This window comes from Onthophagus taurus, chromosome 11 (assembly GCF_036711975.1).
Source record: "Onthophagus taurus isolate NC chromosome 11, IU_Otau_3.0, whole genome shotgun sequence".
Taxonomy (NCBI): Eukaryota; Metazoa; Arthropoda; class Insecta; order Coleoptera; family Scarabaeidae; genus Onthophagus; species Onthophagus taurus.
Window position 1 is genome coordinate 34,268,876 of NC_091976.1, and position 13,174 is coordinate 34,282,049.

General features: G+C 33.8%; 1 protein-coding gene across 3 annotated transcripts; it reads right to left on the reverse strand.

The window, feature by feature from the left end:
* Positions 1-1,080: 1,080 nt before the first annotated feature.
* LOC111414533 (Phospholipase D) lies at positions 1,081-13,013 on the reverse strand. 3 transcript variants are annotated; one of them, XM_023045895.2, is made up of 11 exons: positions 12,788-13,013; positions 12,108-12,259; positions 11,898-12,054; positions 11,634-11,834; positions 11,463-11,583; positions 11,257-11,408; positions 6,413-6,693; positions 4,918-6,361; positions 4,735-4,860; positions 1,668-1,908; positions 1,081-1,613 (listed from the first exon to the last, which is right to left on the reverse strand). In XM_023045895.2, the coding sequence occupies exons 2-11, from the start codon at positions 12,256-12,258 to the stop codon at positions 1,173-1,175; spliced, it is 3,315 nt and encodes a 1,104-aa protein (XP_022901663.2). In that variant the 5' UTR covers position 12,259; positions 12,788-13,013; the 3' UTR covers positions 1,081-1,172. The 3 variants fall into 3 exon arrangements, with proteins under 3 accessions (XP_022901663.2, XP_022901666.2, XP_022901665.2); XM_023045898.2 differs by having other exon boundaries at positions 11,894-12,054; XM_023045897.2 differs by lacking the exon at positions 12,788-13,013 and adding an exon at positions 12,317-12,475.
* Between the last annotated feature and the right edge of the window lie 161 nt (positions 13,014-13,174).

The following is a 13,174-nucleotide window of genomic DNA, read 5'->3' on the forward strand; positions in this document are numbered from 1 at the left end:
CCTGATGGACGGGTTATGTCCATTACTTCAGGGTCGGCATCTGCATGGGGGCAGACTTTTGAGGAAGGAAAGTGTGTACTCGGTAGGAGCTCCAACGATTCCTTAGCATCCTCTGTATATTTACCATCTTGTTTGCATAGGTGGCCTAGATCAGTGTTGTGATCTTTTGCCAAGATCTTATGCAGACGAGCAACTGTAGGCGTATTGTCTATGCCTTCACAGAAGCTGCGCCAGGTTTTTCTTTTGGCTTTGCGGATAGCCAAGTTATATTCCGTTAGGGCTTTTCTATAGACTCGAGTTTGAAATTCCTGACTTTATTATGTAGACAATGATCCAAAGTCTCAGTCGGAAGAGGAGGCAATAAGGCAGCAAGAGATTCTATGACAATTGCTTAAAACTGCAGTTCCTAATCATCGATGAAGAAAGTACAACAAATTTGTGCTCGTAAGAATGGTTGTCATTTGTCAGACGTAACTTATCGATTATAAGCAAAGTCTGCAGAGGAAGTCTACTAAGCAAAGATATTCCACTAAATCAATTATCAAAAAACAGTTCATAACTTCCGTTTTTGAGTATCGTGTTTGCCAGCTTGAGAATTACGTTTCTACTTGCTCCAAGCTTAAGTTGTTGGGCTACACGTTCATTTATATGGTTTTTTGGATTTTATTGCCTTAGACTTGAGTGTGCTTTAAACTAAACTATAACCAAGCATTCTTTTTTTTGCATCAGCAAAACTCGATCTCTATATTTAGTAAAATTTGTTCTCTTGAACTGATAATGTTTTTTTCACATCAATATGGGGTAGAGATAATAAAAGAATTAATCGTATAAAATAATTTTATTACTTATTTTAAATTGAAAAAAAAATTATAAAAAATAATTATAAATGCATTTAGTTATAAATAAACAACATTAAAACATCTTATCTAACCCAATTTAAGCTTCCAATATTAATTTAATTTTAAAACAATTTATAACTTCCTTTTTCTATTATCACATTTAAATCTCGCCATATGTAACAATTTTTTTAAATAACAATTTCATCGTACAAATTTGACATACATATAAACAGTTAACTGTATCTAATCATACAAAACATTTAAGAGTTAGCGTTGTGAGTGTTTCAATGATCATAATGAAATGACATCGTCAACGTGTGAAATTTATAGATTTTAAGTCCATAAAGCAGTTGGCATAATTCCTTCTACTGAACTAACAGCTGGTGAAAGATTTTCTTGGCACAAAAATTTTAATGGAAACAGCACCAAATGACCCTCAATACTTTGCAGCATAGTTTCCGACCTTGATATTTCACTTAAATAAAACGGTTTTTGATTAATATACTCTTTCAGCGCGCTAAAAGTTTCAACGTTATCACTCGGTATGCAATGGAATACTTTATCGTAAAACTCGGTGTTGAGAGAAGCCGTTTTATACCAAATTTCGTTATAAAAATAATCGGAAATCGGATCTTCAACATCAACATCAATTCGTTCGTGTTCCCTACCGATCAAACCTAAATGTTCTTTGAATAGGTGTTTTCGTAAACTTCCGGCATATTTCCCCGATGGAAAACTGTTCCCATTCATTACCCCATCGTTAAATTCTTCATCCTAAAATAATTTTTTTCTTAAATATATCTTAGATAATTAATTTTAAGTTAGTACCTCAAGAATTACAGCTATTTCTGAATCTCTTTTTCCAATTAACGACCTATCGTTGATATTGGCAGACCCGCAAATAACAACTTTATCATCGACAATCATTAATTTCGAATGAACGTAAATTAATTCCGTTATCGGCTCATTATTTAATTTCGAATGATTTCTAAGACCATAAAATGTTATGTACTTTGAAGGATCTTCAATTCCGGCTTCAGTGAGGCGACTTAATAACGAATCTTTACCTCTATTAAAAAAAAAATTAATTATTTTTAGGTTAATTGGAAAGTAATGAGTAATGACGTTTGTGCACATGTCAATATTTGATTGCCATCTATCGACGAATTGAGTACTACAATGACGTTTAATGATATACAGCGAATTTCACTTAAAATGCAATATACAAAAACATTTCCACAGAAACCAGGGTACCTACTTACTTTGTCCTACATAAAATGCAACATGTTTGAATGTTTCTGGTTGTTGGTCTAATGTTAGTTCTAGTTTTACACTGGCACTATCACTAGAACTAACACAAGACCTAGAACTAGAATCATTCGGGTTTAGTCGTCTTGAAAGACGTGCGACTAAACCCGAATGTTTCTAGTTCTAGATCTTGTGTTAGTTCTAGTGACAGTGGTAAATAGCACTAGTTAGCATAACATATCATTATGTTGCATATTTTTATTGCACTAAAACTAGTACTAACATTAGACCTGGAACTAGAAACATTCGCGTTTAGCCGTCTTGAGAGACGTGCGGCTAAACCCAAATACAGTAGAGCCCCGATTATCCGCGGAATTGGGTGGCAAGGGCGCCGCGGATAATAAAAATCGCGGATAACCCGAAAAAGACTAAAAATAAGGTGGAAACACAAAACATAATTCACCATAAAGACTATTTTACTTAAACCTTTCTTCTACATGTAAATCACTAAAGACTAAAGTAAAGACTAGTAATAAACAAAAAATAATATGTACATATGTATTGTATCACTGTACTGTAAACAAAACTGTACTGTAGACAAAAACTGTCAGTTACATCTTTTTAAAAAAATCGGTCACTGGCTTTTGCTTCTTGCTTTGGAAGCACCTTTTCTTTATTCTGGATTGTACGTTCCTTAGCATAAGTTTTTCTGCCAGATGTGCGTCGTCTTGCTCCTCTAAATATTGAAGCAATCCGTCTACATGCTGCAAAGCAGTTTCATGTGTCATCCGCGCAAGCACCTCGCCTTCTTCACTTTCAATTTCTTCGTTTTCTTCGTTCACTCCCATTGCTTTGTTTGTTATTTCTACGTCAGATAGTCGTTCAAACCCTGGCTCATTTTTGTCACATTCCAGTCACTCTTCTATGTTTTCTTGATTTACATTCTCACCTCCCGGAACGGATGTCACTAAGTCAATAAGTGCAGCGATAGGCATATCTTCATTATGTTCTTCACCAATGTTTTGGTTGACATTTACTTCAATATTTGGAAAGAGTTTTCTCCACGATTTGACGAGGGTTGACGGTTTAATACAATCCCATGCAAACGCAATATCGTAAATGCTATCCAAAATTGTATACATCTTCCAAAGCTGCTTAAAATCGTAACCTTCTTCAATTTTTGTTTTTACCAACTTTGTTCTGTATATCCTCTTCACAGTTACAATGACCCCCTGGTCCATAGGCTGTATGAGCGCAGTAACATTTGGGGGTAAAAACTTTGCAAAAATTTGTTCATCAGAAGATTTAAGCAAACTTGCGGCAGGGTGTGAAGGCGCGTTGTCAATTAATAAAACGGCCTTTCTTGGTAAATTCTTTGAATCAAGGTGTTTACGTACTTGAGGCACAAAAATCTTTTCAAACCATTCTTGAAAAATCTGCTGGTTCATCCAACCTTTTTTTGATTGAAATAATCGACTGGTAAATTGTCTGCTCTTGTCCCCTTAAAAGACCTTGGTTTCTTAGATTTATCGATTACCAGAAGTTTCAGTTTGTGGGTACCAGCAGCATTGCTGCACGGTAAGATTGTGATTCTTTCCTTGCTGCTTTTGTGTCCTGCCGCTTTATGTTCACTTTCAAATGCTAAAGTGCGAGTGGGAAGACACTTCCAAAAAAGCCCTGATTCATCAGCATTATAAATTTGTTCTGGTGACAAATCTTCCGACATTACAAACTTTTCAAAATCACGTTGAAAATCGTCAGCTGCTTGTTGATCACCGCTCAGCTTTTCCCCATGAAGACCTATCTCCCTAATTCTATAACGTTTCTTAAAACGATGTAACCAACCGGACGACGCATCAAAATTTCCTTCCAGTCCTAACAAATCAAAGAAGATTTTTGCTTTAGCTGCAATGTTAGGACCGGATACAGGAGTGCCTTCACTTCGCTCTTGAGCTAGCCACTCCGCTAATGCCGAGTCAAGTTCACTGTACGTGGATTTCTTCATTGTTTTTCGTTTTTTCATTCCAGAAACACTGTTTGAAACTGTTGCAAAAGCCAATAACTTTTCTTTTTGCTTTAAAACATCTCGCACTGTTGTTTCCCCAATCCCGTATTGTAAACACATCTGCTTTCTTGATGCGCCATTTTCTATTTTAGAAATCATTTCTATTTTTTGTGGAATCGTTAACACAACCTTCTTTCGTTTTTCAGCCATTATTTATTTCAGGAACAAACTAATAATCTGCTAATAACCACCGACAAAGAACACGACTGTAGACGGTGTGACAAGTCGAAACACGCTTTAAAATGAGTCGAAATACACGTTCGTCTGATCAATATCGAGCGCAATTCGCATAAACACACGAGCACACACGAACACATTTCGATATATAACGAAAATCAAATTAAATTTAAAAGAAAAGAATATTTCACGGTACTCGCGGATAATCGGGGCTCTACTGTATTTCTAGTTCTAGGTCTTGTGTTAGTTCTAGTGAAAGTGCTAACTAGTTAGCATAAGATATCACTATATTGCATATTTTTATTGCACTAAAACTAGAACTAACGCTAGACTTAACAAAAATAACTTGGTTAATTTCCAGCTACACAAACAATAATTAATTAACAAAATTATTTAACTCCTCACCTAGAAATTGTTGAATAATTCCATTGTGTAATCGCCCTTATTGAATTTCCAGAAGGGCCACCAACTTCACCCTCAAATCCAGGTAAAAGAGGTAAAACTACGTAAACACGAAAAGTTGCATTTTCTCTAAAATAAAAATGCTACTTTAATTTATTTATTTTTAAATATTAATAAATAAATTACTTATGCGCCCTAATAATTCGTTTAAATAAACTTTCTTGTATTTGATTCCTTGTGTTTCCATTTCCAGCTGGGGAAGAAATAAAAAATTGATTCTCAATATAAATGTAATGTTGCGATCGATTAATCGCGTCAACGTAAGCTTCGTGAATACTTTGCTCGACAGTGTTCGGTTCTAAAAAGCCACAAGACCAAGTGCTTACACTCCTTATAACTTGACACGACACTTTCGATGCGTTATTGAGGTTATCAACTTTTTCGTTGTTGTAAGATTTCGGTAAAAGATACGGATAAGTTTTATTTAATCGGGCTTTTTCTAATTTGGTGGCGTTCCAACGTTGAATAAAATGCCTTGCTATGTCTTTAGCGCTTGATCCTTGCACACAAACGGCTACATCATGCCACGGCATTCTCGGGGTGGTTAATCGATCGATAAAATCAACAAGAGGTGAATCTAATTCGGTCCAATCTTTAACGATAAAGTTACAATAATCTTTTCCGTACCAATATTTAGCGGAACCGTTTAAGTTTCGCCTTAAAATTTCTTCTTTTAACTCGGATTTATTTTCGTTTTCTAAAGATTCTTCATTTTGGGAGTACACCATATTAAAAAATTCTTTTCCTTTCGTTTTCATGCGTTTCTTGATCGCTTTTAATCCATGTTTTCTATGCATAGTAGGTGTATTCATTTTAATGTTTTCTAAATTTGAGGGGATCATTAATTGATCGCCGGGTTGGAGTTGAGGGAGATCTGGTTCGGAGTCGTCGGATTCTTCTTCGTCTAATTCATCATCTAATTCATCGTCTGTATTGATTAAAATTTTAATTTCTGGTTCTTTTTGTTGGTAATAAGGATGAGTGGGGATTGGGTAAAAATTATCACCCCCCGGATTAGACGAGGTCTTTTTTTTTAACGTTGAGACATCCGTTGGGGGTGTAGCACTGCCCAAATCGATTAATCGATGTTCGAAATCATCCCATCTTCCGTAACATAAATCGATTCCACCTAAAAAAGCGTAAGATTGATCGACACAAACGATTTTTTCGTGGTGGGCCCATAAAAATATCGCAACTTTTACATGATCCGGATGTCGGAGGACTTTTATGTTGGGGTGAGTTCTCGATAAAACATCTTTGCTGTAATAACTGTTTAAACCCAAAGCCATTTCGAATTCTTTGTATAAAAGAATAAAAATTTTGACTCCTTGTTCGGCTTTTCTTTGAAGCAATTTATCCAATCTCCAATAATCGCCTTCTAAAGCGGGGCGTTTTAAATAAATTTCGGGACTTAACCACCAATCGGCTATAAAAATTTCTTCTTTTGCGTTATTAATCGCATCGGCAACCGCGGACATATAACTCGAACCATCTACGAACCAAGAAGCCGATGTGTTACTTCGTATAGGGGCGAATGAATGATACCGATTAGGTTGGGTGAAATCCTTAGCTAAACAAAATCAATTTAATAACTTAATTCTTTAATTGTAATAATTAATACCTAATTCGTTCGCGTGCAACTTAAGATTATCAATCCATAACTTTCTTTCAGATCTAGTTTTAGCTTTAAGCACGATTTGTCTGCTTAATGTGATTATTTGAAAGCCTTTGTGTAAACCGGTTGCGTAAGCTGCCGATGATACTTCGAATCCTTGATCGTATAAAATAACACACTTTAAAACTCCCGTATTCGGGTCAACATATCCGAAACATGTATCTTTTAAGAAAAACCATCGTTCTCGCCATGATGAACAAAAAATTTCTTGGGAAATGTGTCTACATCTAAAAATATACATAAAATATAAATAAAATTCTTATTATTAATACGTTCGCTACCGCGCCTTCTCGGTACTTTTTCCCGTGTACCATTCGTAGTTTCTTTGACTTCGAGATTTGAGGTTTGTGTTATTTATATGTTGGATTATTGTATATGACGTTTTTGTAAAAAAAGATCTAGTCCAGCGCACTGGACTTTAAATTTTTAAGTTCTGTACCAACGTCCAGTCAACTGGACACACCCGAATTTCTTCAAAGTCTCTATTTTCTTTTTCTAAATACAACGTAAAGTGCTATACAAACCAAAATGAATACTACGGCTACCTCAAAATATTACAAAACATAGTTATCGTGCACAGTGCCAGATTGGATGGATCTACGCATAAACTAGGAATCTGGACATATCGGGCAGTTGTATCTGGATTTCTTGTAAACTCCACCTCTGCTACACTGGCGACACCTCTTCATCGCAGATTTGTCTTTTTGTGGAATTCTGATTCTCATTGACCTATAGCATATCCTTTATAACTTCTTCTCTGAACCTCAAGAGATCAATTTTGGTTGAACCTCTTTCCTTCTTATACATGTAATAGACATTCCACAGTGCAATATCTATAAGATGAAAGAACACTTTTCTGTACTATCTTATTGTTTTCGTTGGCAATGAGTCTATCCCGGACATGTACAGTGTGTTAATTAATTATCGTACCCAACGTCATCATTGCAAGTATGCAACCCATAACGCGATTTACGTATTGCCATACGAATACTGTGATATTGGTTGCATACTTGCAATGATGACGTCGGGTACTATAATTAATTAACACAGTGTACTTATTGTAGGCGACAACACACTCTGGTTTTATTACTTGTTTTCCCTTTCTATGTGTTGCTTCTACTATTCGGTGTTTATGCACTGTTCATCATAGCCACCAATTTTTTATCTTTCTGGTGTGTAACCAACACTAGACCTTTGCTTTTCCATGCAGCGTCTCCTTTCTTAATTTTTTCGTGAAATAATTGTTTCGGATTTCCCTTTCTAAATTTTCGCAAAGTTCCTACAGACAAGTTTCGCCTTCCTTTTGAAAAAATATGTTGCTAGCCAGACACTAGTGTAATAATTATCAAGGTATTTATTTCACGCCCTTTATCCAAATAGTCTTTGTATTAGGACTGAAAAAATTTGGGAATGCTCTTGATCATTGTATATTATAGTGCCTTTTCCAGTCCAGATAAGTAATCAAATCGCAAAAACCTCAGGATATAGCAAAACCTATTTTAGACATACATTTTCCGAAAACCGGGTGAAAGTAAAGAGAATTTGTACTCCAATGCCTTGAGAATCGAGGAAAGTGTATAGTTCCAGATAAAAGACAGAGTCCAGTTAATTTTGTTATTTCAGTTGCAACTTTATTTATTGTATATATCATCGTCAAAGAACAATCTGAAGTAGTCAATAGGTTTGGCATTATTGCCCAAATTCGATATAAACGATGGTACCCCGTGAACGGAATATTTAACCCTATGTGTCCCAAGAAGTCAAACATTTTGAAACTTTGTGACAGAATCAGACAGAATTAAAACGCTATCAAAATACACTCAGTAAAGGCGTTTGGAATAAAATTTTAGCAAAATATGCAATCCCCCTATTTTCGCATAGTCTAAGTGTCATAAAAGATGCTAATTCAAAACTTCCTGGAAACCGTCTTTATTGAAATTAAGAAATAAAACTTATTTTAAATTGAAGCTTGAAGCTTTCTGTTTAAATCGATGTATAACAATCGATAGGTTGAATTAAAAAAATATTGAGAAAAAGCGTATTGAGTTAAAACTAACATTTTCGTATAACCTAAAAGTGTCAAAAAAGATGCTAATTTAAAAATTCCTGGAAGCCGTATTTATTGAAATTGAGGAATGAAACTTATTTTAAATTAAAGCTCAAAGCTTTCTTTTTAAAATGATGTATAATAATTGTTGGGTTGGATTGGAAAAATATTGACAAAAAACATGTTGAAATAAAACTTACATTTTCGTATAACCTAAGAGTGTCAAAAAAGATGCTATTTTAAAAATTTCTGGAAGCTGTATTTATTGAAGTTAAGGAATGAAACTTATTTTAAATTAAAGCTCAAAGTTTTCTCTTTAAAATGATGTATAACAATTGTTGGGTTGGATTGGAAAAATATAGAGAAAAAAAAAGTTGAAATAAAACTTACATTTTCCTATAACCTAAAAGTGGCAAAAAAGATGCTAATTTAAAAATTCCTGGAAGCCGTATTTATTGAAATTAAGGAATGAAACATATTTTAAATTAAAGCTCAAAGTTTTCTCTTTAAAATGATGTATAATAATTGTTGGGTTGGATTGGAAAAATATAGAGAAAAAAAAAGTTGAAATAAAACTTACATTTTCGTATAACCTAAGAGTGTCAAAAAAGATGCTATTTTAAAAATTCCTGGAAGCTGTATTTATTGAAGTTAAGGAATGAAACTTATTTTAAATTAAAGCTCAAAGTTTTCTCTTTAAAATGATGTATAATAATTGTTGGGTTGGATTGGAAAAATATAGAGAAAAAAAAGTTGAAATAAAACTTACATTTTCCTATAACCTAAAAGTGTCAAAAAAGATGCTAATTTAAAAATTGCTGGAAGCCGTATTTATTGAAATTAAGGAATGAAACTTATTTTAAATTAAAGCTCAAAGTTTTCTCTTTAAAATGATGTATAATAATTGTTGGGTTGAATTGGAAAAATATTAAGAAAAAAAATGTTGAAACAACACTTACATTTAAAAGAGTCAAAAAAGATGCTAATTTAAAAATTCTTAGAAACCATGTTTATTGAAATTAAGGAATGAGACTTATTTTAAATTTAAGCTCAATGTTTTCTTTTTAAAATGATCTGTAATAATCACACCTAATAACCATTTATCAAAAAAATATCTTCTTGAACAACAAAATTCAACAGCACCACTTTTCACTAAACTTCTAACCTCACATCTGGATGAATAAGTTTAAAGTGTACCTAAAAATCCTACAGTGCGGATTGCGACGTTTTTTATACAGATTATTTCTTGTATACACTTGTATAGTAGAAAGTACAGACAGCTCTAAGAGCGCCGAATAGATAACTACAGTTTAAAATGAGTGTTTAAAATTACCGGTACTTTAAAATACCGTCGGGACACAAAGGGTTAAGGGATCAGTTTCCGTGTCGGTTCAATCCTACTCATTATCAGACTCAAACTGCAAAGCTGGTGTAGCAGGAGGTGTAGAACCATTAGAGTTTATTTCATCATCAGTAGAAGGGGCCGAATCGTTAAGTGATAAGTCAGCCAAACTTACTAAATGTGTAGGAAAAATCGTTTTCACTCGAAATTTCTGATAAATGGTCAACAATGTACTCTAACTCAGGTTCAGTTCTTCTTCGTTGTTGTAAATGGTCTTGATCCCTTGCCCTTGTAATTCGCGTACTAGAGCTAACCATAACACAGAATCCTTTATTTGTACAGTTTCAAATAAAGCTATACTCGTACTTACCCAGGAACTGCTAAATTCTCAGTTGCACTCATTGTTCTTACACAAGAAATACGACTACAACTAACTAAACACCAAAGGTTCTGGTAAAGAACCAGAACTGGGTGTACTACTAAATGCACATGCAAAGGGTATGACCCGTATTCGTATTTCAAACATGAGAAAATACATTCCCCATCATCAATCAGCCTATCACCACAGAAACAGCCTAGACTTTCAAGTACAGGCTACAATATTATAATTTATTATAAGCACCAGTGAGAGGATTTTTGGGAAAGATGCGGAAAAAAGGAAATCAATGTTTGAGAGCTTGATAAAAAGCTCTTAGAGAATGTGCAGACCAAGTACTGGAGGTAGGTGTTGGGGTTGGCTACAGGAAAGAAATGAAGGTAGATAAGGTGATGGTGGAGACGGGTAAGCTTGCGGTGTGTTTTGAGGAGAGTGCATTGTAAAATCTTGCAGGAGTGCTACAGACAGATTGAGGCAAGTAAGGGGCGTTATGGGCAGCGAGAAAGGGAGGAATACTACGAAGGGTGGGGTATTCAATGGAAGAAGTGAACAAGAAAAGAAAAGAGAGGATTGAGATGTGGAAACAACTGGAGAGCAGGGACATGGGAATGCAAGAGAGAACGACGACGATGAGGGGGGTGAGGAGGGGAAGAGGTTGGTAGCCAGGTTTAGGTGTGGGATTGAAAAAAGGGCCAACAGATATTGGATGGAAGATACAAGCTCTATGGGGAGGGCTGGGAGTCTGGGAGCAATTTGCTGGTGTAGTGTAGTGATTTTAGGGAGGAGGTGATGGATTGGAGACAGGTGTTGGGGGAGAGAGTGGAAGGAAGGAGATGAATGGGAGAAGTGGTGGCAGCAAGGAAATGTATTGAGACAGGGAGAGGCTGGATAAAGTGATAGGATTTGGAGTAGTTATAGATAATGTTGTTCTTTTTTGTAATATTGTAATCTTCTAGAGACATTAAATCATTATTCCAGTAGACAACGCCGGTAGCGAACGTGTTAAGTAAAATTACTTAATTTACCTAAAACAACAAACAGATTGGAAACATCCAAATAAATTACAACCGCTTTGTCCTGGTTGAGTACTCCCAGTTCGTTTCCCAATAAACCCCTCTTTACCTTTAATCCCTAAGTTGTAAACAAACGATAAATTTGATACCTCTAAAAAAGCTATCTAAAAATAATTAATAAATTATAAAAATAAAAATGAATTAATTTTATTACTCACAGTAGCTTGATGATACCTATAAATATTAATAGCAAGAAGATTCTGTAAATAATCTTGTAATTGTTTTATTCTATGATCTAATTGATCATAAGAAATTAACATTTCAGGTTTTTTAGGAAATCTAAAAAATGAATTATTAAATTAAATTTTTTCGCTTTCATTTTATTTTACCTAGGTAAAACAGCTTTTTTCTTCCTTTTTTCGCTCGCATTATTTTTTAAACTTTCTCTGCGCCGCTTATGTTCCTTAGAGGGAAACGGCACGTTCAAGCTAGCTCTAAAAATAACCAACTGATGATGTAAATCTTGGATGTGTTTATAACGTTTTTTAATTTTCCAAGTAAAACTTCCATGTGTTAAAGAAATTGTGTACCTATTATTGTAAGAAAGAAGTAATTTAACCAATTTATTATTTTAAATGATTCAATTTACACACAAATTCGGGTTGAGTAAGTGTGTTGTGTGGTGAGTTTCAACATCAACAATTGTAACTTCAATTGGAACGGCTGGTATAAACACTTCTCGATGGAATGTGGTGTATTTCACCGGAGCGTTATGTATTGCATTGAAAGGAATCCTTCCTGGAGTGGGTCCTAACATAATTAATAATGATAATTAAAAAAATTTTAATTATTTCATTATGTACCTTCCGCTTCATCTTTATTAAGTACTATTTCTGATCCTTGAAATTTAACGATCGTTAATGATTCAGGAACGTCTAAGTTATCATCATAATCTGTATCTGATAAAACTCCCGGTGATTGCGGTTCTTGAGTACCATTGTTTTGTAAGGCCATTCTATAAAAAAAAATTTATAAAAGTATTTAGTTCAGATTAGATCAATTCAAATAATACCGTAATTAACATAATTATACGCATTTTGACTTCTTTATCTAATCGCAATAGCAAACACGAGGGAATAAATTATGTTGTGATGATAACAAAATTGCGAATTCAATTGACGCAAATTTCTTTATTTATCGATTAAAAAGTACACCAAATAATATAACAAATTAAATTTTGACGTTTTAAATAACCTAAAAAAAAATTAATATGTAAACTTTGACGTTTAACATAACCTAATAAATTTAAAACTTTATTTAATAAATTAAATCAAATTTATAAACGCAAAATTAATGTAAGCAAATCTAAAAATAGGGTTTTCAAAAATATTTTCTTTAATAGGCTTATTTAAACTGTTTAGGTTCTAATTAATCCTTAAAAAAAAGTATGACTAATCTATAATAATTGTTTAAGATCTCACTAACTCTCTAAAGATCCATTTATATTAATCGAGAGATAAAAAATTAACCCGTATTTTCTTACCTTTCGTTTAAAATTAATTCAAAATAGTTTTAAAACACGTCATTATTTTAACTGTAAAGTTTATAATTGAAGTGATCAACAAGTGTTTTTTCGTTGAGAATTAGGTCGCGGAAGGACGGAATAGTTTACGCGTAACGATCACAAAACCGACTGATTCATGACGACTATTATAAGAAGAGAGTTTTTGCTAAAGGAACTTACTCAAATAAAGCTCAATTATACTTCCCACTTTACAAAATTAGTATAGTTATGAGAAGAATGAAGTTGCTAGTTAATACGAGCCGATTAAATTATTATAAAATATTTGTTAATTTCTTTGTGAAATGATGTTAAATTGGAAATAGTTGTAATGTTAATTATAAAATTTATATTGTACAACTTTCTTCC